This window comes from Mustela lutreola, chromosome 9 (assembly GCF_030435805.1).
Source record: "Mustela lutreola isolate mMusLut2 chromosome 9, mMusLut2.pri, whole genome shotgun sequence".
Lineage (NCBI taxonomy): Eukaryota > Metazoa > Chordata > Mammalia > Carnivora > Mustelidae > Mustela > Mustela lutreola.
The window spans coordinates 69195777-69220966 of NC_081298.1; the positions used below are offsets into that span (position 1 = coordinate 69195777).

At 38.9% G+C, this 25190-nt stretch overlaps 2 protein-coding genes across 6 annotated transcripts in view; one reads left to right on the forward strand and one right to left on the reverse strand.

Annotated features, from left to right (window-relative positions):
* PLEKHH2 (pleckstrin homology, MyTH4 and FERM domain containing H2) overlaps positions 1-25190 on the reverse strand; it is a 124112-nt gene that overhangs the window by 75965 nt on the left and 22957 nt on the right. For all 5 annotated transcript variants that reach the window (XR_009344814.1, XM_059134614.1, XM_059134613.1 and 2 more), the window contains exons 3-4: positions 11879-11941; positions 695-844 (exon numbers count right to left, since the gene is read on the reverse strand). Coding sequence is in view for 4 of the 5 variants with exons in the window: in XM_059134614.1 (XP_058990597.1) it covers positions 695-844; positions 11879-11941 (213 nt within the window). In the remaining variant the exon portion in view is untranslated. The remainder of the gene's footprint in view (positions 1-694; positions 845-11878; positions 11942-25190) is intronic.
* Positions 13023-13892, forward strand: C1GALT1C1L (C1GALT1 specific chaperone 1 like). Its single transcript, XM_059134617.1, is given in 5 exon segments — positions 13023-13060; positions 13062-13208; positions 13210-13523; positions 13526-13831; positions 13834-13892. Coding segments are annotated over 5 exon segments (864 nt in total).

Sequence of the window (25190 nt, forward strand, 5' to 3'; positions counted from 1 at the left end):
AGACAGAGATCACAAGTAGGCAGAGAGAGAGGAGGAAGCAGGCTTCCCGCCGAGCAGAGAGCCCGATGCAGGGCTCGACCCCAGGACCTCTGGGATCATGACCCTAGCTGAAGGCAGAGGCCCCAACCCACTGAGCCACCCAGGCGCCCCATGTGATGCTAAATGATGATTTAAGCAAATGACCTTAATGCAATTTTTTCCCCTAAATAAATAAATAAATATTCCTAAGAAAATTTTAAAATAAACTAAAAACTAAGTGGTTTAAAGACAGTGTATACATTTTTAACAGAAGGGTTCACATCAAACGTACTTTTAAAACACAATGTTCCATAAGTATTTCCAACACCCTAAAAATCTAAAGCAAAGATCTATCTCAAAAATTTTACAGAGAGAAATGCCTGCTGACAACCAAATGTTTTGAAGCTGAAAACTACATCATACTCTGAAAAGTCTGAAAGTTAAGGAGCACGGTTGCATCCAAAAAGTGTTAGATATGGCTTTGGAATCACCCAGACTTAAAGAGAATACCATTTTATTTGTACCTTTCACCAGTAAATGTGCTTAGACTCCAGGAGCTGACCAAATAGTGAGATTTCTGACCCAAATTTAGAAGTGTGGGCCCCCTCTTTAATCTTTGTGATTATGCATAAATAAATGCATGTATTTAGACTGTGATGATCCAGTTCTTCCTAACCTGTTCTTCAAGCTGCAGTTCCAGGTTTTGAATGATGTCATCTTTTTCTTGTATTAGAGTCTCCAGATCTTGACACTTTTTATACAGCCTTGTTTCTGATTCACTGGTTTGAATATTAGCTGCTTTTAATTTCTCTTCCATAACTTGTACCTGAATTCAGAGGTTAGAAAATTAATATTATGCATGTAATTAATTTATCACAGTATTAAACTTAGCATTTTACTTTAATGTTAAATACATTCCTCAAAGGTATCATCATAAAAACAAAATATTGTATAGCATGTTGTGTTTTTTAAAAATATTTTATTTATTTATTTGACAGACAGAGAACACAAGTAGACAGAAGCAGGCAGATAGAGAGGAAGGGAAGCAGGCCCCCTGCTGAGCAGAGAGGACCCTGAGATCATGACCTGAGCTGAAGGCAGAGGCTTAACCCACTGAGCTACCCAGGCGCCCTTTTTTTTTTTTTTTTTAAGATTTTATGTATAGCATGTTTTAATAATTTAACACTTATAAAGTCAGAAGACTACTGTATTTAACAATTATAAGGTCTGGAGACTATTTTGCCAAGTGGTGTTTACCTTTGAGGTACATAAGGGCACAGAAGAGATTGTCAGAATTTTGCTATAATGTAATGCACATATTTACTAGAACAATGATAATATGTGAAATATTCCATGTTAGTATAGAATCAGAAAGTTTGCAGCCCTCATTTTTTCATATTTTAAAGGAAGGAGGAATATAAAGTAAAGAAGTGAGTAGTGAGAAAAGATCAGATTGGATGACCAGGTGTAATAGCACATTTTGGGGAAAAAAAAAAATTGAACTTGGGTGAAAAACAAACACACACAATGGAAAGGAAAAGGAAAACAAAAAAGCTTTAAAGACCCAAATGATGGAATATAAAAAATAAAAAACTATGAGAATCAAGATGTAGGTAAGGGAGTATGTTCAGTGAGGGTTTATAGATTCATTCATTTAACAAACACAGTGAATAGTTGCCAAGTGCCAGGCCCTGGGAAGACATCAGTGAATAAAATGGACCCAAAATCTCTGTCCGCATAGAAATTACATTCTAGTGGGTAAGACAGATCACAAATATAAGATGTAAAAATCATACAGTATGCCATACAAGGAGGTAAAGGCAGTAGGAAAATGTAGAGCAAGATAAAAAGACACTGGTGTGTGACCTGGGGTTGTGTGACGCTTTAATACCTAAGATACACTGGCTCTGCTTGAATCTTTTGCAAAACACATTTGGGCATATGAAGGAATGTGTGAGATGTTAATGACAGTAAGAAAGAAAGTACTGGGCACTGTATATTAAGACTTCTACTCCATATACTCCAAACAGGCAAGAATGTAGTTTTTGTAATGTTTTAGATTGTAGGGGGCAAAGAAGAAAAATATGCAAAAGCATTTGAGAAATTATTGAAAATTACAATGAAACATCTTAAACTGTTAAAAATACCTCTGAAAAATCATGATGAATCGATTTAGAGTTCAAAAATACTTGACAAATGAGGGTTTCTGGAAGGAGGGTGTTAAGGTTAGTTTGGTTCTGTTTTTTTAACTGTGAATACAAGGTGTCATCTGTGGGTTCACCAGAGAAATGTAAACTCAACTCCGATGCCAAAGTGTCCTACTTAAATACCACCCAGATGTCTGAAAACAATAAAAATAAAAGTAGATTTTAAAAGTTGGAGAAAAATCCTGCATTCCACTACCCAAGCGATAATTTTAAGTTATCTTAAGATTTATATTTTTAAACATAATATAGCAGGTTTTCTGCAGGAATGGCAGACCAAGAAGTCAAGGACAAAGGTCTACATCAGAAATGCTACCATGAAAAACAGTCAGAGGAGGACAGAAAGCTGAACAATAAATACCAAGGATCATTCTTAAGATGGTTCAGTCAGTTCTACACAGGACATTCTATAGTGTGGAAGCAGAGAAAGAAGGGCAGAGACCAAGTTCACAATGCTAGTTCTTCGGGGACAGAGTAATAGATGACAGGCCTGTAGGGGAGCAGAATGTGCCAGCCCCAAATACGCCACTTTGGCATATTGATTATTCTGAATTCAAGTTACCTAAGAAACAGCTGGTGTAAGAACACCCCGACCCTCTTTTGTCCCCCTGAAAACTAGAAATAAATCCTCCTCCTGTACCAGGAGGGAAGAAGACACCCTTATCATCAGAGACAGGGAATTTAGGGCTGAAAAGGCTGTGTAAACAAACCTTGTTATTTCTTCACTAATTTACTACCCTAAGCCCAAGCCCCTTTGTCTTGTCAACTCTTCACAAATGTACTGTTTTTTTTTGTCTAAATGGTATAAAATTTGCCTGCTATGGTCACTTCTTTGAGTCCCTTATTTTTATGGAGCTCCCGTGTGTATGAAATTAAACTTGTTTTTCTCCTATTAATCTAGCTTATGCCAATTTAATTATTAGACAAGCCAAAGAACTTAGAAGGGAAGAAATATTTCTGCCCTGTAAACCTAAAAAAAAAAAAAACTGAATAAGAATATAAATAAATATTACCAGATCTATATCTATAATCTCCTTTTATTAAGTCAGAGCAAGCCACCCTACAAACACTGGACTACCACATAAAATTGTCCTATTATTGCTAGGAAAGGTCTACAGTTCTAGAAAACTATGATTTGGGAGTACTCCCTTTTTTTTTTTTTTAAGATTTTTATGTATTTATTTGAGAGAGAGTAAGACAGAGAGCATGGGGGGAGGAAGGCAAAGGGAGAGAGAGAGACAGACTCTGTACAGAGCAGGGAGCCTGACAGCGAGCTTGATCCTGACCAGAGCCAAAGGCAGACGCTCAACTGACCGACCCAGCCTGGAGCCCCTGATTTGGGAGTACTCTTATCCCCTGAAAAATGTGTTCCATTTAAAAGGTATTCTCCTTTTATGACTGGAAGCTACAGTCAGAGCTCCTTGGATGCATTTTTGCTATGTATGACTGTTTAATTTGACCATTACTTTTAGCTAAACAAAACCTTCCCGGGCAAGAAAAATACAGGCAAGAACAGCAAAATCTCTTAGGGAGAGAGCTCACAAAATAGTTACAGGCAATCTACTTGCCAAGTGCTCCTGTTAGGACCAAGTTCCACAGGATCCACCAGCCTTCCTTTGTAATTCACACGAATAATATGTCTACAGAAAAGAAAAGGGCCTACAGAAACACCAAGGAGCCTTTTAAAATATCTCACTTCAAGTACACAGAAAACAGCCCAGTTCTTTCTCCAGGTCTTATATGGTCTGAACCATATAAGAATTTCAACTACTCAGAGACTGACCAATAACAAACACCTATGAATTCAAATTGCTCATGAAAGAAACTTGCAATTATATGGATCTTCTTTGGGGAAGAATGCTTTGCACTTTTAGGCTACCTTTTTCCTTTTCTTCTAGGAGAGCCTCTGGTTGCACCCATGTATCTCAGCCATTTCCCCAAAACCTTTATTGCTTCTGAGCTCCCTAAGCTATTTTGTAGTAAAGGATTAACTCAGCAGACTTGGGGGTGCTGGAACCCTGCACATTCCAGAAAAAGAACTGGCATTTGCCTAGCTCCTGGAAAAAAAATAACTTCTGTGCCCTTGTAATATCTTGCCTGATAAGACTCTATACACTTGAGAAATTGGGCCACACCCGATAGTTTATGCCAATAGTGTAATTTATGGTGAAAGCCTCTTCTTTTCCCCATTCACCTTGGGTCCTGGACCACACTGTATCATTTTGACCTGTGCAAAGTTGGAAACTGAATAGCTAAGGTCAATCACACATGCACTCCATGCCTACAAGACTGACACTACCAGCCCCACTCCCTGCCAATAAAAATTCTGGACACCAAGGCTCAGATGAATTTCCCTAGTCAGCAATACTTTGTATGTTGTCACATATCGCTGATGGGAGAATTAAGTGCATCCCTGTGTAACTCCAGTGAGAGAGGACAACTGGAAGCTCACATCTGGTTTCTCCTGGACTCTGCTCTATGTGCATTTTTCCTTTGCTGATTTTAATCTGTAAGCTTTCACTGTAATAAAACATAACCGTGAGTATAACAGCTTTTCTGAGTTCTGTGAGTTCTTCTGGGGAATCATCAAACCTTGAGGAAAGTCATGGGGACTGACACAACTCCCAATGCTGTTTCCAATTTTCCTGCCCATACTCTTCCCTTTTCTAACCCCATCCCTACCTACCCCACTACAGGTAATTAAGATGTGACTATATTTTCGGGGGGGGGGGTTGAAAGTTTCTTTTTCCCTATATGTGTTGCAATGGCATGATAAAAATACCTGATCATTCCAAAATAGAATGAAGAAAGGAATTATAAGGCTATTTTGAATTCCAGACCATTTACCAGTTACTTAAAATTTACTGCAAATTAAGTAATTATTCTTTCGCATCTTAAACACAATTATTTTGCAAATAGTGCTCCAGAATTTATGTAGTAAGACTGGAACAATTCTTACTGGAGAAGAAAAGGAGTAGCACTGGATAAAGTAGGTTTCCCTGTAATGAAGTAAATCATTACAAGGTCCTGGATAATAGCATGACTGAGTAGTTGTCACTTATTAAGAACCACAAGTGACTTGGAATCTAAAAACCAACTTCACAGGAGGCAGATTAGTCCACATATTAGAATGGTCAGAGAGAACTTTAAAATCTTACCAAGTCTGCACCCAACACAGGCAAGGGATTGAAAACAGAAGGACAGAATGAAAACACAAATTTCTATAGGGGAAATTATTGTACTCCCTTTTGGTTAGCATAAATCAAAGATTTTATTTATTTATTTGCCAGAGAGAGAGAGCAAGAGAGCATGCACACAACCAGGGGGAGTGGCCCGTAGAAGGAGAAGCAGGCTCCCGGCTGAGCAAGAAGCCTGATGCAGGACTTGATTCCAGGACCCTGGGACCATGACCTGAGCCAAAGGCAGCTGCTTAACTGACTAAGCCACCCAGGTGGCCCTGGTTAGCATAAATCAGTGTAATAGATTGTAATATACACCTAATCAGATAAAGAATGAATCCTGTTTATCAGTATCTCCCACATGTGCAATCTGCAGTTTTTCTATCTCACAGGAATACTCATAAGTAATTCGGGATTAATGTGCACATACTGCTTTCCAAACTCTGAACCACTACAATAAAAATGTACTACAGCATAATGATCGCCAAGATTTCTCTGGAAAAATGTACAATTTCTTCTCTACAGCCAACTTATTTAATGGTTGTACCGGTAAGATAATGCCACTCATTAAAAACAAGGGGAAAAATGAAAAAAGCTCAAGTACAAAGTTGAGTCAGTTTGCGCTGACTACTGCTTTTAGTGGTGAAATGTTCCTTTTTGGTTAATATAAATACAGTTTAAATATTAGGATATGACTCAATGACAAAGGACAAGCTGAATTTTAGCAACATAAACAGCAGATAGGGCACAGTCCCATGGACACTGCTAAAGATAGCAAAGGATGTGGTTACTCTATGTTAATAACATTTACTTAGTCATGTGAAGGCCACAAGAAGGTAATATAATTGGTACATCAGAATTCATTTGCTCTCTTTATATTTCCTATAAACTTTCAGAATCAGGGCACCTGGGTGGCTCAGTGGGTTAAAGCCTCTGCCTTCGGCTCAGATTGTGGTCCCAGGGTCCTGGGACTGAGCTCCGCTTTGGGCTCCCTGTTCAGAGGGGAGCTTGCTTCCCCCTCTCTCTACCTGCCTCTCTGCCTACTTGTGATCTCTGTCTATCAAATAAATAAATAAAATCTTTAAAAAGTAAAAATAAAAAAACCTTTCAGAATCATTATGTATCTAATACTGTGAATAATACGTAATATGTATATAATGTATAATATGTATATGTATAATAATATATAATAAAATGTACGATTACATAAGGAAAAAAATCCCTTGTGAAGCATAACAAAACAGGTACTAAACAAATTTAAAGTGTGACAAAACCAAATACTTTGGATTTGCTAAATTACACAGAAACTCAGGGAGATTTGCAATTATCACTCACTCTTTATGGGAGGAGGGGTTTGATTTAAGGCCATTTAGCCAATCATGATGACTTTTTGCTTTAAAATGTAGCACACAGGGTGCCTGGGCGACTCCGTTGTTAAGCATATGTCTTGGGCTCAGGTCATGATCCCAAGGTCCTGGGATCGAGCCCCCCACTGGGCTCCCTGCTCAGCAGGAAGTGTGCTTCTCTCTCTCCTACTTCCCTGCTTGCCTTCCCTCTTTCTGTTTCTCTCTGTCAAATAAGATAAATAAAATCTTTAAATAAATAAAATGTAGCACACAGAATTAAATAACTTTATACCCGATATCCTCAAAGAATAACCTCAAATAAGAAATTCTTCCTGCTAGCTTATCAAGATCAGTGGTTGGGTCCTAATAGCTACAAACAGCCATGGCTTGTTTCCCTTGAATTGGGAATGGCGATTCTTTTTTTGCTCTTAAGATCTAGTGAATCACAAAAGAAAACCCTGAAAATCACAAATAAGAAAGACATATTAATTTACTTTTCAGAGTTAACCATACGCTGCACATATAAATTAAGAATTTTAATTTAAAGCATGCCTGGGTGGCTCAGCCGGTTAAACGTGGGCCTTCAGCTCAGGTCATGACCCCAGAGTCCTGGGACTGAGTCCCATGTCTGGTTCCCTGCTCAGTAGGAAACCTGCCACTCCCCCAGCTCATGGGTTCTCTGCTTCTGTGTGTGTCTCTGACAAATAAATAAATAAATAATTTTTAAAAAAGGATTTTAATTTAACTTAAGAAAAGGCAAAACAAAACCATCCTTCATTTCTTTCTTTTTTCCTCTATACTAAGAGGTGTTAAAGGGAAAAAAGAAAGGGAAGGTAAAAATAGGGAAGAAGAGAGAGAGATAGATAACCATGGGGAAAGAGGTAAAGAGAGATGTCACCAAGGAAAGGCCAAAGTCAGAAAGGGATAGATAAAGAGAGAGATAAGAAGGACAAACTGCTGAATGTGTGTTACTAGGTGTGGGACTAAACAGGGACATGCATACAGAGCCCACAATAGACAAAGACAAGGACAAGGACATTTAGTATACAATGGCGAAAAGGGACATAAACATGGGAGTCTTTCATAGAATATAAGTGACCTTTGATGAGTTTACTGTTAATTATTGGATTTTTAGAGCTACAAATAGAAATAAAACTATTTGGTATTATTAGCTAAAGAACATTAAAAAAAAAAAATCAAGCACAGCGGGGTGACTGGTTGGCTCAGTGGGTTAAAGCCTCTGCCTTCAGCTCAGGTCATGATCCCAGAGTCCTGGGATCGAGCCCCGTACCGGGCTCTCTGCTCAGCGGGGAGCCTGCTTCCCCCTCTCTCTGTCTCTGCCTGCCTCTCTGCCTGCTTGTTATCTCTCTCTCTCTGTCAAATAAATAAGAAATCTTTAAAAAAAAAAATCAAGCACAGCATAGATCTTTACAATTACTATTCAAACTTCTACCAATACCTAAATTTGAGGTTTTAAAGAATTGCTGGTGTGATGATACTATAGTTCCGATTTTTAAATCCTATTTTCAGATTAGTTGCTGAAATACTCATGGGTGAAATGATATGATGTCTAGAAGTTGTTTCAAAATAACCTGGTGTGGGGGTGGAGAATAAAGTGAATGAAGGTATTGATTAGCATTGAGTAGACTAATTGTTAAAGCTAGTGATGAGGGTTCATGATGCTATTTTCTCTATTCTTGCACTGGTTGAAATTTGGCATAATAAAATTTTAGGAATTTCTTTTAAGTATAATTAAGAAATTCAGAGATTACCTTAGATTGGGTTTGTTTGGAAATTTATCAAGCCACTAAATCAATCTACTGAATCTGCTGTATAAAATCAAATCTTTTAGGTGAAAATAAGATTTGGTAGTACTCAAATTGAAGAGAAGAAAAATTACAAATCTAGAGCAAGAATAAGAAATATGTATACATTTTTTAGAAAAAATTATAATTTTGAAAATCCTGACTTGCCTGAATCTGACAAAGATCTTTTCATAAAATGTGAAGCTATGGAATGAGGACCATTAGACAAACTTTAAGGCTCGTGGGCTCATCCAAAACACTCATTTTAATGTTGGCAAGGCCCAGATTGAGTTAAGTGACATATCAAATTTTACTCTTCCCCCACATGCCTATTAATGCTAAGTACGATTTGTACATAGTTTTCCTGATATAACTCTAAGCATTTTTCTGTATTAGTATGCCTTTTGTAATAATTATTTTTAATGGTTGCTTAATATTTCATGGAATAAATATAGTACACTTATTCATTCTCTTATAATATGACATTCATATTATTTCCAAATCTTTATTTCTATGAAAGACACTGCTACTCTTCGCAGATGACACAATACTTTATGTGGAAAACCCAAAAGACTCTACCTCCAAATTACCAGAACTCATACAGCAATTCAGTAATGTGGCAGGATACAAAAACAATGCACAGAAATCAGTTGCTTTCTTATACACTAACAATGTAACTGTAGAAAGAGAAATTAGAGAATTGATTTCATTTACAATAGCATCGGTACCTTGAAATAAACCTAAACAAAGAGGTAAAAGATCTGTACTCTAAAAACTACAAAACACTCATGAAAGAAATTGAAGAAGACACAAAAAGATGGGAAAACATTCTGTCGGAGGCAGGCCCCTGGCCAGGGCGGCCTCCGCCATTAAAAGATGGCACCTGGCTAGTTGCCAGGTTAGGATTGCCTCGTGAGACTAAGCAGAACGCCCAAAGAGGAAGTAAACAGCATTGGTTGCTAGCGAAGTTGTTCGTTTAGGTGCACAGCCTGATTCGCTCCTTCCTGTACCCTGCTCGCTGATTGGTCATGTAAGCGTATATAAGTGTGTAGACTTGCGGAAATAAGGAGAGAGAAGATGCATCCGAACCAGGGTTCTTGTCCTTGCGGGGCGAGGGCGATACATTCCATGTTCATGGATCGGATGAATAAACACTGTTAAAATGTCGATGCTTCCCAGGGCAATCTATATTTCCAACACCATCTGGGTCAAAATAACAACAGCATTTTTCGAAGTGCTGGAACAAACAATCATAAATGTGTATGGACTAGAAAATACCTCAAATCACCAAGGAAATGTTGGGGGGAAAAAACAATACACAAAAAGACAAAACCCAAAGCTGGGGGCATCATGTTGCCTGATTTCAAGGTATATTACAAGGCTGTGATCACCAAGACAGCATGGTACTGGCACAAAAACAGACACATAGACCAATGGAACAGAAGAGAGAGCCCAGATATGGACCCTCAACTCTACAGTCAAACAATCTTCAAGAAAGCAGAAAAAAGTATCCAATGGAAAAAAGACAGTCTCTTCAATAAAGGGTGCTGGGGAAATTGGACAAGTATATACAGAAGAATGAAACCTGACCATTCTCTTACACCATACACAAAGATAAACTCAAAATGGAAGAAATACCTCAGTGTGAGATAGGAATCCACCAAAATCCTAGAGTAGAACATAGGCAGTAACTTCTTCGACATCAGCCACAGCAACTTTTTTCAAAAAATGTCTCCAAAGTCAAGAGAAACAAAAGCAAAAATGAATTTTGGGACTTCATCAAGATAAAACAACTTCTGCACAGCAAAGGAAACAGCCAACAAAACAGGCAACCCACAGAATGGGAGAAGATATTTGCAAATGACTCTACAAAGGGTTGATATCCAAGAACTATAAAGAACTTCTCAAACTCAACTTCCAAAAAACAAATAATCAAGTCAAAAAATGGGCAGAAGACATGAACAGACACTTCAAAAGAAGACATACAAATGGCTAACAGTCATGAAAAAATGTTAATCATCATTAGCTACTAGGAAAATTTAAATCAAACCCACAATGAGATACAATCTCACATCAGTTAGAATGGCAAAAATTGACAAGGCAAGAAACAACAAGTGTTGGAGAGATTGTGAAGAAAGGGGAACCCTCTTACACTATTAGTGGAAATGCAAGTTGGTACAGCCACTTTGGAAAACAATGGGGAACTTCCTCAAAAAATTAGAAATAGAATTACCCTATGACCCAGCAACTGCAGTACTGGGTATTTACCCCAAAGATACAGATGTAGTGAAAAGAAGGGCATATGCACCCCAATGTTCCTAGCAGCAATGTCCACAATAGCTAAAATGTAGAAAGAGATGCTCTTCAACAGAAGAATAGATAAAGAAGATATGGTCCATATATATAATGGAATATTACTCAGCCATCAGAAAGGATGAACACCCAACTTTTGCATCAGCATGGATGGGACTGGAGGAGATTATGCTGAGTGAAATAAATCAAACAGAGAAAGTCAATTATCATATGGCTTCCCTTATTGTTGGAACATAAGGAATAGCATGGAGGACATTTGGAGAAGGAAGGGAAAAATGAAGCAGGGGAATTCCAAGGGGGAGACGAATCATGAGAGACTATGGACTCTGAGAAACAAACTGAGGGTTTTAGAGGGCAGGGAGGGTGGGGGAATGGGTTAACCTGGTGATGGGTATTAAGGAGGGCATGTATTGTATGGAGCACTCAGTGTTACACGCAAACAATTAATCATGGAACACTACATCAAAAACTAATGATGTACTGTATGGTGACTAACATAACAATAATTTTAAAAAGACAATGTTATGAACATATTTGTATTTACAACATCATTATGGTTAGGATTTCCATAAAAATCATATCTGATTTTTTCAGAAGATAAACCTTCTAATGGAAGCATTTTCATATTATGGAAATCTGTTAAGGAGCAAAATAAAATTAGATTCTCCACTGTCCCTATGGATCCAGGTCAGAGAGCAGTCAGAGTGATAGGATGTAGAGAAGGGTTGAAGACTATTTTGAGGATTGTTTTGGGCAAAACAAGGTTTATATTGGTAGAGAGGGAAAAAATTTTTTATAAGATTTTATTTATTTATTTATTTGAGAGAAAGCACACATAAGTGGGGTGATGGGTAGAGGGAGAGGGAGAAGCAGACTCCTGGCCAAGTGTGGAGCCCCTCCTGAGGCTCGATCCCAGGACCCCGAGATCATGACCTGAGCCGAAGTCAGACCCTTAATCGACTGAGCCACCCAGGCAGCTAAGAAAAGAAAATTGAACTAGAATTATACTCTACCTGTTGAAAAGCTTTTTCTGCTTGACGTTCAGCATCAATAACCTGTCTCTCAAGCTGCTGCATCTGTAAAGTGAGGAAAAACAGAGAAAATATAAAAGTTCATATTTCACTTAGGAAAATGACTTAAAAATCTTGCAATGCCATCAAATTCTTTAAGGATATTTAAAGTAGTTTAAAGAATATGAATTACATACAATCTGTTACATTAAAGGCTCTTTCAGTGCATATTTAAAAATTGATCAAAGAACATACCAAAGGTTTCATACTTTTAGTACAATATAATACATACTACATGAGTACACATCCATAGAATTTTCTTCATTGAACTATAAACTACTGGCCAACACATATTAAGAACCATAATTTTTTCAAAAATATTTTATTTATTTCTTCGACAAGAGTTCACAAGTAGGCAGAGAGGCAGACAGACAAAGAGAGGAGGAAGCAGGCTCCCCGCCAAGGAGAAAGCCCGATGCGGGACTCGATCCCAGGACCCTGGGATCATGACCTGAGCCGAAGGCAGAGGCTTTAACCCTCTGAGCCACCCAGGGGCCCCAAGAACCGTAATTTAAATCTAAGAAAAGAGTAAGACCTCAAATGTAATATTTGATTAATTGATCAGAAAGTCACAATGATATCACAAAGTGGTGTATTCTCATAAGCTCCATAGTTGGTATATTTAAATCAAAACTCTGGGTAGTTTTAATTCTTGTTATACATTGTAGTAGAGTACAGAAGAGACTCTTAACACATATGTGCACGTCCACAAACACGTTGGGCTCAAAGAATCAAAAAATATCTCGCTAAATTTTTTTTAAAGTTCTGTAGGGAATAAAAAGTTTGGAGATCTAAAGTAAAATACTAAAATGACGATTATAAATAAAATAAAGAAAAGCTTAAAAAGGACCCGATGTAAATTAACAAAAGAGATGTGTACCAGGTACTGAATACACAATTGTGATGTAAACCCCAATTTTAAATTCCTTTTTCTGAGTGTTGAAATGTGTGCATGCGTGTTTTTTTTTCTTTTACCAGTGTGTGTGTGTGTCTGTGTGGTTTTGTTTTGTTTTGTTTTACCTGTGTGAGTGTGTGTGTGTGTGTGTGTGTGTGCGTGTGCATGTTGTTGTTTTTTTTTGTTACCAGTATGGTGCTTGGGAGCATTTACTCTGTTTTAATAACTATGTAGCCAATTACCATTCAACAGAGGTAACGATCATGATCACCATCACCTTCGTCCACCAAACAGAAAAGATTTATTAAACATTTCAGGAGTGCAGTGCATGGATATTAATAACAGTAGCCATGTTGACTGTATCAGCCTTGGAGAATCCAAATGAGCATTACTGGGTTGTGCTAAAAGAGACTCGGACCAAACACTGTGACAAAGAGCCCTACAGTACTAAAAATGATTGTTTAATAATTTTTAAAAATGACATGTGGTTACAGATGAGGACAACTTACAATTCTGTCTGTGAAAAGCATGGTGACAACTACAACTGGTTCTTGTACGTCCCACTACATTTGCTGTCATTAACAAAAAAGTACCTGTTGCCTGCTAGGGCTTTATCACAACTTTTCCATCTGGGCCTCACTATAAATGGCGACCTTCCATACCTGATTGTGGAAGGAGAAATTGTCAAGTACAGAGTTTGAAAGACAGCCTTCTCGGCAAGTCTGAGAAGTGTGCAGATCGAAGTGTGATTTGGAAGTTATCTGAAGACATTCAGCTGGCACTCAGCCTCAAATAAGCTGGAGTTCTTGCAGAAAATGCAGAGGATTTTGAAGGAAGAGTTGTATTTAATACAAAACCATTTGCACATCTTATTCAAGGGACAATGTGTAATAATCCTCAGCAAGTAGTAGAAGGCTGCTCTTCAGGTATGGCTATTACTCTTAATGGACCAGCTCCCAGAAAGATGATAGTAATGATGCATGGTGTGCACTAGCTCAGGGCATTCATTATTTCAACAGTACACTGGTTTTCTTACCTCCAAATGGTTCAGAAAATGACTGAAGGCTGAGGGATAATAGAATTGTGCCATGTAAAAGCACTTGAAATGTGGATCCAGTTGAAGTGTGAATTGAGATATGTAAGTGTAAAATACACTCTTAACTCCATAACACATACATTATTTGAAAACCTTATATGAAAAGTATAAATTATCTCAGTAATTTTTTATATTGCCTCACATTGAAATATTCTCAATATGTTGCAATAAACATAAAATTATTTTTCATTTTATCAATTTGCTTAATAGAAATTTTTTTAATTTTTAATTTTTTATAAACATATATTTTTATCCCCAGGGGTACAGGTCTGTGAATCACCACGTTTACACACTTCACAGCACTCACCATAGCACATACCCTCCCCAGTGTCCATAACCCCAAACCTATTCTCCCAACCACCCTCCTCCCAGCAACCGTCAGTTTGTTTTCTGGGATTAAAAGTCACTTATGGTTTGTCTCCCTCCCAATCCCATCTTGTTTCATTTATTCTTCTCCTACCCCCTTAACCCCCCATGTTGCATCTCCAGTTCCTCAAATCAGGGAGATCATATGATAGTTGTCTTTCTCCGCTTGACTTATTTTGCTAAGCAGGATACCCTCTAGTTCCATCCACGTTGTCGCAAATGGCAAGATTTCATTTCTTTTGATGGCTGCATAGTATTCCATTGTGTATATATGCCACATCTTCTTTATCCATTCGTCTGTTGATGGACATTTAGGTTCTTTCCATAGTTTGGCTATTGTAGACATTGCTGCAATAAACATTTGGGTGCACGTGCCCCTTTGGATCACTACGTTTGTATCTTTAGGGTAAATACCCAGTAGTGCAATTGCTGGGTCATAGAGTAGTTGTATTTTCAACATTTTGAGGAACCTCCATGTTGTTTTCCAGAGTGGTTGCATCAGCTTGCATTTCCACCAACAGTGTAGGAGGGTTCCCCTTTCTCCACATCCTTGCCAGCATTTGTCATTTCCTGACTTGTTAATTTTAGCCATTCTGGCTGGTGTGAGGTGATATCTCATTGTGGTTTTGATTTGTATTTCCCTGATGCCGAGTGATATGGAGCACTTTTTCATGTGTCTGTTGGCCATCTGGATGTCTTCTTTGCAGAAATGTCTGTTCATGTCTTCTTTTTTTTTTTTTTTTTTTTAAGATTTTATTTATTTATTTGATAGAGATTACAAGTAGGCAGAGAGAGAGAGGAGGAAGCAGGCTCCCCGATGGGCAGAGAGCCCGATGTGGGACTCGATCCCAGGACCCTGAGATCATGACCTGAGCCGAAGGCAGTGGCTTAACCCACTGAGCCACCCAGGCGCCCTGTTCATGTCTTCTTGATTGGATTTCTTGATTGGATTATTTGTTTTTTGGGTGTTGGTTTGCTAAGTTCTTTATAGATTTTGGACACTAGCCCTTTATCTGATATGTCGTTTGCAAATATCTTCTCCCATTCTGCCAGTTGTCTTTTGGTTTTGTTAACTGTTTCCTTTGCTGTGCAAAAGCTTTTGATCTTGATAAAATCCCAATAGTTCATTTTTGCCCTTGCTTTCCTTGCCTTTGGCGATGTTCCTAGGAAGATGTTGCTGCGGCTGAGGTCAAAGAGGTTGCTGCCTGTGTTCTCCTCAAGGATTTTGATGGATTCCTTTCTCACATTGAGGTCCTTCATCCATTTTGAGTCTATTTTCATGTGTGGTGTAAGGAAATGGTCCAATTTCATTTTTCTGCATGTGGCTGTCCAATTTTCCCAACACCATTTATTGAAGAGGCTGTCTTTTTTCCATTGGACATTCTTTCCTGCTTTGTTGAAGACTAGTTGACCATAAAGTTGAGGGTCTATTTCTGGGCTCTCTATTCTGTTCCATTGATCTATGTGTCTGTTTTTGTGCCAGTACCATGCTGTCTTGATGATGACAGCTTTGTAATAGAGCTTGAAGTCCGGAATTGTGATGCCACCAACTTTGGCTTTCTTTTTCAATATTCCTTTGGCTATTTGAGGTCTTTTCTGGTTCCATATAAATTTTAGGATTATTTGATCCATTTCTTTGAAGAAAATGGATGGTACTTTGATAGGAATTGCATTAAATGTATAGATTACTTTAGGTAGCATAGACATTTTCACAATGTTTATTCTTCAATCCAGGAGCATGGAACATTTTTCCATTTCTTTGTGTCTTCCTCAATTTCTTTCATGAGTACTTTATAGTTTTCTGAGTATAGATTCTGTGCCTCTTTGGTTAGGTTTATTCCTAGATATCTTAGTTTTGGGTGCAATTGTAAATGGGATTGACTCCTTAATTTCTCTTTCTTCTGTCTTGTTGTTGGTGTAGAGAAATGCAACTGATTTCTGTGCATGGATTTTATATCCTGACACTTTGCTGAATTCCTGTCTAAGTTCTAGCAGTTTTGGAGTGGAGTCTTTTTGGTTTTCCACATATAGTATCATATCATCTGCAAAGAGTGATAGTTTGACTTCTTCTTTGCCGATTTGGTTGTCTTTAATTTCTTTTTGTTGTCTGATTGCTGAGGCTAGGACTTCTAGTACTATTTGAATAGCAGTGGTGATAATGGACATCCCTGCCGTGTTCCTGACCTTAGCAGAAAAGCTTCCAGTTTTTCTCCATTGAGAACGATATTTGTGGTGGGTTTTTCATGGATGGCTTTGATAATATTGAGGTATGTGTTCTCTATCCCTACACTTTGAAGAGTTTTGATCAGGAAGGGATGATGTACTTTGTCAAATGCTTTTTCAGCATCTATTGAGAGTATCATATGGTTCTTCTTCTTTCTTTTATTAATGTGTTATATCACATTGATTTGTGGATGTTGAACCAAACTTGCAGCCCTGGAATAATTCCCACTTGGTCGTGGCGAATGATCCTTTTAATGTACTGTTGAATCCTATTGGCTAGTACTTTGGTGAGAATTTTCGCATCTGTGTTCATCAAGGATATTGGTCTGTAGTTCTCTTTTTTGATGGGATACTTGTCTGGTTTTGGGATCAAAGTGATGCTGGTCTCATAAAATGAGTTTGGAAGTCTTCCTTCCATTTCTATTTTTTTGGAACAGTTTCAGGAGAATAGGAATTCTTTAAATGTTTGGTAGAATTCCCCTGGGAAGCCGTCTGGTCCTGGGCTTTTGTTTGTTTGGAGATTTTTGATGACTGTTTCAATCTACTTACTGGTTATGGCCCTGTTCAGGCTTTCTATTTCTTCCTGGTTCAGTTGTGGTAGTTTATATGTCTCTAGGAATGCATCCATTACTTCCAGATTGTCAAATTTGTTGGCGTAGAGTTACTCATAGTATGTTCTTATAATTGTTTGTATTTCTATGGTGTTAGTTGTGATTTCTCCTCTTTCATTCATGATTTTATTTATTAGGGTCCTTTCTCTTTTCTTTTTGATAAGTCTAGCCAGGGGTTTATCAATATTATTAATTCTTTCAAAGAACCATCTCCTAGTTTCGTTGATTTGTTATACTGTGTTTTGGTTTTTTTTTTGTTTTGTTTTGTTTTGTTTTTTGTTTGTGGTTTCTATTTCATTGATTTCTGCTCTGATCTTTATGATTTCTCTTCTCCTGCTGGGTTTAGGGTTTCTTTCTTGTTCTTTCTCAAGCTCCTTTAGGTGTAGGGTTAGGTTGTGTACCTGAGACCTTTCTTGTTTCTTGAGAAAGGCTTGTATCACTATATATTTTCCTCTCAGGACTGCCTTTGTTGTGTCCCACAGATTTTGAACCGTTGTGTTTTCATTATCATTTGTTTCCATGAATTTTTTCAATTCTCCTTTAATTTCCTGGTTGACCCATTCATTCTTTAGAAGGATGCTGTTTAGTCTCCATGTATTTGGATTCTTTCCAAATTTCCTCTTGTGATTGAGTTCTAGCTTCAGAGCATTGTGGTCTGAAAATATGCAGGGAATGATTCCAATCTTTTGATACTGGTTGAGACCTGACTTAGGACCCAGGATGTGATCTATTCTGGAGAATGTTCCATGTGCACTAGAGAAGAATGTGTATTCTGCTGCTTTGGGATGAAATGTTCTGAATATATCTGTGATGTCCATCTGGTCCAGTGTGCCATTTAAGGCCTTTATTTCCTTGTTGATCTTTTGCTTGGATCTGTCCATTTCAGTGAGGGGAGTGTTAAAGTCCCCTACTATTATTGTATTATTGTCGATGTGTTTCTTTGATTTTGTTATTAATTGGTTTATATAGTTGGCTGCTCCCACGTTGGGGGCATAGATATTTAAAATTGTTCGATCTTTTTGTTGGACAGGTCCTTTGAGTATGATATAGTGTCCTTCCTCATCTCTTACTATAGTCTTTGGCTTAAAATCTAATTGATCTGATATAAGGATTGCCACTCCTGCTTTCTTCTGATGTCCATTAGCATGGTAAATTCTTTTCCACCACCTCACTTTAAATCTGGAGGTGTCTTTGGGTTTAAAATGAGTTTCTTGTAGGCAACATATAGATTTTTTTTTTATCCATTCTGATAACCTGTGTCTTTTGATTGGGGCATTTAGCCCATTAATATTCAGGGTAACTATTGAGAGATATGAATTTAGTGCCATTGTATTGCCTGTAAGGTGGCTGTAACTATAGATTGCCTCTGTTCCTTTCTGATCTACTACTTTTTTTCTCTATTTGCTTAGAGGACCACTTTCAATATTTCCTGTAGAGCTGGTTTGGTGTTTGCAAATTCTTTCAGTTTTTGTTTGTCCTGGACGCTTTTAATCTCTCCTTCTATTTTCAATGATAGCCTAGCTGGATATAGTATTCTTGGCTGCATGTTTTTCTTGTTTAGTGCTCTGAATATATCATGCCAGCTCTTTCTGGCCTGCCAGGTCTCTGTGGATAAGTCTGCTGCCAATCTAATATTTTTACCATTGTATGTTACAGACTTCTTTTCCCGGGCTGCTTTCAGGATTTTCTCTTTGTCACTAAGACTTGTAAACTTTACTATTAGGTGACGGGGTGTGGATCTATTCTTATTGATTTTGAGGAGGGTTCTCTGCACCTCCTGGATTTTGATGCTTGTTTCCTTTGCCATATTGGGGAAATTCTCTCCAGTATACCTTCTGCTCCCCTCTCTCTTCCTTCTTCTTCTGGAATCCCAATTATTCTAATGTTGTTTTGTCCTATGGTTTGACTTATCTCTCGAATTCTGCCCTTGTGGTCCAGTAGCTGTTTGTCTCTCTTTTGCTCAGCTTCTTTATTCTCTGTCATTTGGTCTTCTATATCACTAATTCTTTCTTCTGCCCCTTTTATCCTAGCAGTCAGAGCCTCCATTTTTGATTGCTCCTCATTAATAGCTTTTTAAATTTCAACTTGGTTAGATTTTAGTTCTTTTATTTCTCCAGAAAGGGCTTTAATATCTCCCGAGAGGGTTTCTCTAATATCTTCCATGTCTTTTTTGAGCCCGGCTAAAACCTTGAGAATCGTCATTCTGAACTCTAGATCTGACATATTACCAATGTCTGTATTGATTAGGTCCCTAGCCTTCGGTACTGCCTCTTGTTCTTTTTTTTGTGGTGAATTTTTCCGCCTTGTCATTTTGTCCAGATAAGAGTATATGAAGGAGCAAGTAAAATACTAAAAGGGTGGCAAGAACCCCAGGAAAATATGCTTTAACCAAATCAGAAGAGATCCCAAATCATGAGGGGGAAGAAAGGGGATAAAAAGAGGTTCAGAAAGAAAAAAAAGAAAGAAAGAAAGAAAAGAAACAATTAAGAAAAGAAAACGAATAAAGAAAAAGTATAAAAAAGAAAAAAATATATATATTAGATAAACTAGTTTAAAAACGTTAAAAAAGAAAAGGGTAAAAGTTAAAAAAATTTAGCAGAAGAAGAGTAAAAAAAATTGAAAAAGAAAAAAAATTAAATTAACTACAAGACTAAAGAATCATGGGGAGAAAACCATGAGTTCCGTGCTTTGCTTTCTCCTCTTCTGGAATTCCGCTGCTCTCCTTGGTATTGAAACTGCACTCTTTGGCAGGTGAACTCGGTCCTGGCTGGATTTCTTGTTGATCTTCTGGGGGAGGGGCCTCTTGTAATGATTCTCAAGTGTCTTTGCCCCAGGCAGAATTGCACCCCCCCTTACCAGGGGCCGGGCTGAGTAATCCGCTCGGGTTTGCTTTCAGGAGCTTTTGTTCCCTGAGTGCTTTCCGTAGAGTTCTGGAGGATGGGAGTGAAAATGGCGGCCTCCTGGTCTCTGGCCCAGAGGAGCCGAGAGCCCGGGGCCACACTCCTCAGTGCGCCCTCAGAGAACAGTGCCCAATTACTCCCGTCTCCGTGGCCTCTGGCCGCGCTTCGAGCTCACCGAGCCTGCGACCAGTTCAAGGTAATCCCGAGCTGAGAGCTCACTCCTTGGCTCTGTCTCTGAAGCTGACTTCCCTGTTCTAATACCCGCAAGCTCTGCGACACTCAGACACCCCCGATCCTTCTGTGACCCTGCGGGACCTGAGGCCATGCTGACCCCGCGTGGGCTTCGCCCTGGTTTAGCCTCTGGAGCGATGTCCCTCAGCAGAACAGACTTTTAAATGTCCTGATTTGTGCTCCATTGCTCCGCCACTTGCCGGGAGCCGACCCCTCCCCCTGGGGTCTATCTTCTGGTCGCTTTGGATTCACTTCTCCGCCAGTCCTACCTTTCAGAAAGTGGTTGATTTTCTGTTTCTAGAATTGCTGTTCTTCTTCTCTTCGATCTGCCATTGGATTTGTAGGTGTTTGCAATCTTTAGATAAGCTATCTAGCTGATCTTCTGCTACCTGAAGTAGTCTCAGCCTGCTACTTCTCCACCATCTTGACTCCTCCCCGCTTAATAGAAATTTTTAAAGTACATTTGTGTCTCATATTATATCTCTATTGGATAACAGAAGTGTAAAATATTCCATTGTCACCATAAATGGCAATTTAACTGCCTGTCCACACAGCAGCATTTTTTAAGACCGTTTATTGAAGGTATCTAGCTTCTAGAAGAGGCTTCAAATATTTGGGTATATAAATAAATATTTCCTAAGTGGTTTTTTTTGGACCTGATATAATCATTAATTTTTGTGAAAATATTTCAAATGTTTAATAAGCCAGGACTGTTGTCTAAAATATTTTATTGAGTTACTGTATAGGTTATGGCACTGTGTAGAAGCCATTGGGACAAGAACTGTCTCCTGTGTAGGATATTCTTTAAACCAAAAAGGCAACTGGCAGGCACATGCCAACACTGTATTCTTCTTCTACTGGCAATATGCTGATAATTGTCGCCTCTACAATGTAACTACTTATGTTATTAGGAGAAATTTTGCTTGTGGAGCCTTAGCCTCACTTTTGAATATTGTTTAGGTTGCCAGGAAAATCCACAAACAAGTGGATGATCTGTAAAATTCTGCTCATGAAAAAAAAATATATATAGAGTACTGACACACCTATTCCAGGGGCCAAAATCAGGAGCATTGACAACACCAAATGCTGACAAGGACATGGAGAAACAGGAACTTTCATTCATTGCTCATGGGAATTCAAAATGGTACAACAACTTTGGAAGACAGTTTGGCAGTTTCTTATAAAACTAAACATACTCTTACCTTATGATCTAGCAGTCATGCTCTTGGATATTTATACAAAGGAGCTGAAAATTTATGTCAACACAAAACTTTGCATACAGATATTCACATTAGCTGTATTCATAACTGCCAAAACTTGGAAGCAATCAAGATGTCCTTCAGTAGGTAAATGGATAAATAAACCATGGTACATCCAGAGAATGACCTATTATTTGGCACTAAAAGGAAATGGGCCATGAAGCCATGAAAAGACATGGAGGAAACTTAAACACATATTATTAAGTGAAAAAAGCCAGTTTGAAAAGACTGCATATTGTATGATTCCAGCTGAGGCTGGGGATAAACAAGGCACAAAAGTTTTTCAGAGCAGTGAAAAAACTCTGTATGATACCATAATGATGGATACATATCACTATACCTTTGTCCAAATCCATGGAATGTACACCAAGAGTGAAACTATGGACTTTGGGCTTTTATAACGTGTCAATGTAGGTTCATCAATTGTGACAAATTTACCACTCTGGTGGGGAATGTTGATAACAAGGGAATGTTGATAACAAGGGGGAATGTTGATAACAAGGGAAGTTATGCATGTGTAGGAGCTGGGAATATATGAGACACTTCTGTACCACCCTACTTTTTTTGTGAACCCTAAACTACTCTAAAAAATAAAGTCTTAAAAAAGACTAAATATTTCTTTTTTTTTAAGATTTTATTTATTTATTTGACAGACAGAGATCACAAGTAGGCAGAGAAGCAGGCAGAGAGAGAGGAGGAAGCAGGCTCCCTGCTGAGCAGAGAGCCCGATGTGGGGCTCGATCCCAGGACCCTGGGATCATGACCTGAGCCGAAGGCAGAGGCTTTAACCCACTGAGCCACCCAGAAACCTCAAGACTGAATGGTTTCTTAAGAGGATTGCTATGGTCTGCAGGTTTATGCCCCTCTCCTCCAAATTCACACTGGAATCTTTACACCCAATGTGATGGTGATTAAGTCCTGAGGGTGGGACTCTCATGAATGGGATTAGTACTTTTATTTATTTTTTAAAGATTTTTATTTATTTATTGGACACAGAGAGAGATCACAAGTAGGCAGAGAGAGAGGGGAAGCAGACTCCCCACCAAGCAGAGAGTCCAATGCGGAACTCAGGACCCTGAGACCATGACCCGAGCCGAAGGCAGAGAGAGGCTTAACCCACTGAGCCATGCAGGTGCCCTGGATTAGTGCTTTTATAATAGAGATCCCACCGAGCTCCCTAGCCTCTTCTGCCAAGTGAAAATACAAGAAGTCTAAGACCCAGAACCTGACCTTGTTGGCCCCCTAATCTCAGACTTCCAGCCAACAGAATTGTGAGAAATAAATTTCTATTGTTCATAAGCTATGTGGCTTGTCACATTTTGTTATAGCAGCACAAATGGACCAAGACAGAAATTGGCGCTGAGAGTGGAGTGCTGCTGTAACAAATACCTAAAAATGTGGAAGTGACTGTGGAATTGAGTAATTGGTAGAAGCTTGAAGAATTTTGGGGTCTGTGATAGAAAAAAACGATATTCCCATGAACAGATCATTTAAAGCAATTCTGGTGAGAACTCACAAGGCAAATGGGAAAGAAAGCTATAGAGAAAGCCCCAGTCTTCTTAGAGAGCACCCAAGTTGTGAGCAGAGTGTCAGTGGAAATGTGATGGATGGTAAAGGACATTCTGATGAAGTCTCAGATGGAAATGAGGAACATGTTACTGGAAACGAGAGGAAGGGTGATCCTTGTTTCAAAGCAGCAAACAGCTTTACTGAATTGGATTCTCCTCTTGGGGTTTTGTGGAAGGCAGAACTTGTGAGCGGCAAAACTGGATATTTGGCTGAGGAAATTTCCAAGGCGGCCTAATTGAGGTGTTGAAGGAGCAGCCTAATTCTTCTTGAATGCTTATAGTACAATTCAAGAAGAGAAAATGATTTAAAGATAGATTGTTAATCAAAGAGGAAGTGGAACCTAAAAATTCAGCATGTCCATGTTGGAAAAATTGGGAAATCTTGTTCAGGAGAGGACAGGGGGTGGCCAAACCACCTTTTGATTAAGGGGTCAGTATGGGTTTGAGAGCTAGGTATGGGTTTGAGTATGGGTTTGAGAGTTAGGTAGCAACTGAAGAAAGAAAAGTCTGTGTGAACTGAAGAGGAAGGAATGAGGCTAGCTGTTGGACTTGGATTTCACAGGATGGGATCTTAGAGCCATGGCTGTGATATTGGGCTATTCTTCAAGACAAAGAAGAAGGACCCCAGCTCATCGGAGCTGCTCCTCAGTTTCACAGGCCAGGGCGGGGCATTTCTTGAGTTTCTACAGGCTACACAATATCTACCCAAACCAAAGTGGTGCCACCCAAAGCCATGGGGGGCCAACTTCTACCCGGGAGAGTTATGGAAGTATGGGCCTACCTCCACCTAGATTTGGAATGTTGAAGCCACCCAGACCTGTGGGCGTACAACCCAAACACGGTGCCACCTCTGGGGCAAGGCCACCAGAGAGCCCCAACCTGGGCAATTCCCAATGAAGCCATGGGAGTGGGGCCACCCCTGGGATCCCAGACTGGTAGAACCATCACAATGCAACTTCAACCCATGAGAGCTGCCCTGCAAAGCCATAAGGCTGCAAATGGCCCTGAGGGTCCAGAAGGTGAGACTCCTGCTCCCCCTTATCTCCCTCCTGAATTAATCCAGAAGGTAGGACCTCCATACCAGAGAGCTGAACATCTAGTTAAAGAAAATTATTCTCAACCCTTAAGACTTAATGTTAGTTGCCTTGTGGGGCTTTAAACTTGCTTAGGAATTGTTACCCTTCTTTTTCTCCTATCTCTTCCTTTTGGAATGAAAATATCCTATGTCTGTCCCACCACTGTATTTTAGAAACTTATAATTTGTTTGATTTCACAGATTCACAGCTGGCAGGGATTTCTTCAGAATGATCCATACCTCGAGTCTCATCCATAACTGATTTAGATGAGACTCCACACTTCGTAGACTTTTACAGCTGTTGGGATAGAATGAATGTAAGAAAGACATGATTTGGGGAGGCCAGGGATGGAATGAATGCTATGGTCTAAATGTTTGTGTCCCCCTGAAAATTCACATGTTAGAATCCTAACACCCCCTGTGGTGGGGTTAGGAGGAGAGGTATTTGGGAGGTGATGAGGTCATGAGGGGGCCCTCATGAATGGGATCAGTGCCCTTACCAAAGAGAGCCCACAGTGCTCCCTAGCCCCTTCCACTGTGTGAAGATACAGTGAGAACTCTGCAGCTCTGAAGAGAACCCTCACCTGACTTAACTGACACCCTGATCTTAGATCTCCAACCTCCAGAACTATGATAAACTTCCATTGTTTAGAAGTTACACAGTCTATAACATTTAGTTATAGTAGAACAAACTAAGATAAGGACTATACAAATATCTGGTAAGAATTCTCTTTCTGAAGTTTGGTTTCTAGTGTTAACAGAGCAGAAGCCTTGTGTCTTTGCCTCACTGTTACATACCCTAATGCACGTCTTTATATGCAGTGAATATTCAATATATTATAAATTACTGAATGAAATTATGTTGTAAAGCATTATGCATATATGAATAGGATAGTATTTTTACTGCTGGCAAAATAATGTTTCTTCCACTCCTATGGCATTGACTCTCTTCCTTCTACTATTTTCCCAACTACACTACAAGTTTCTTGAAGACAGACTTCATGTGTGAGGACCCTTTATATCTTCCTTAA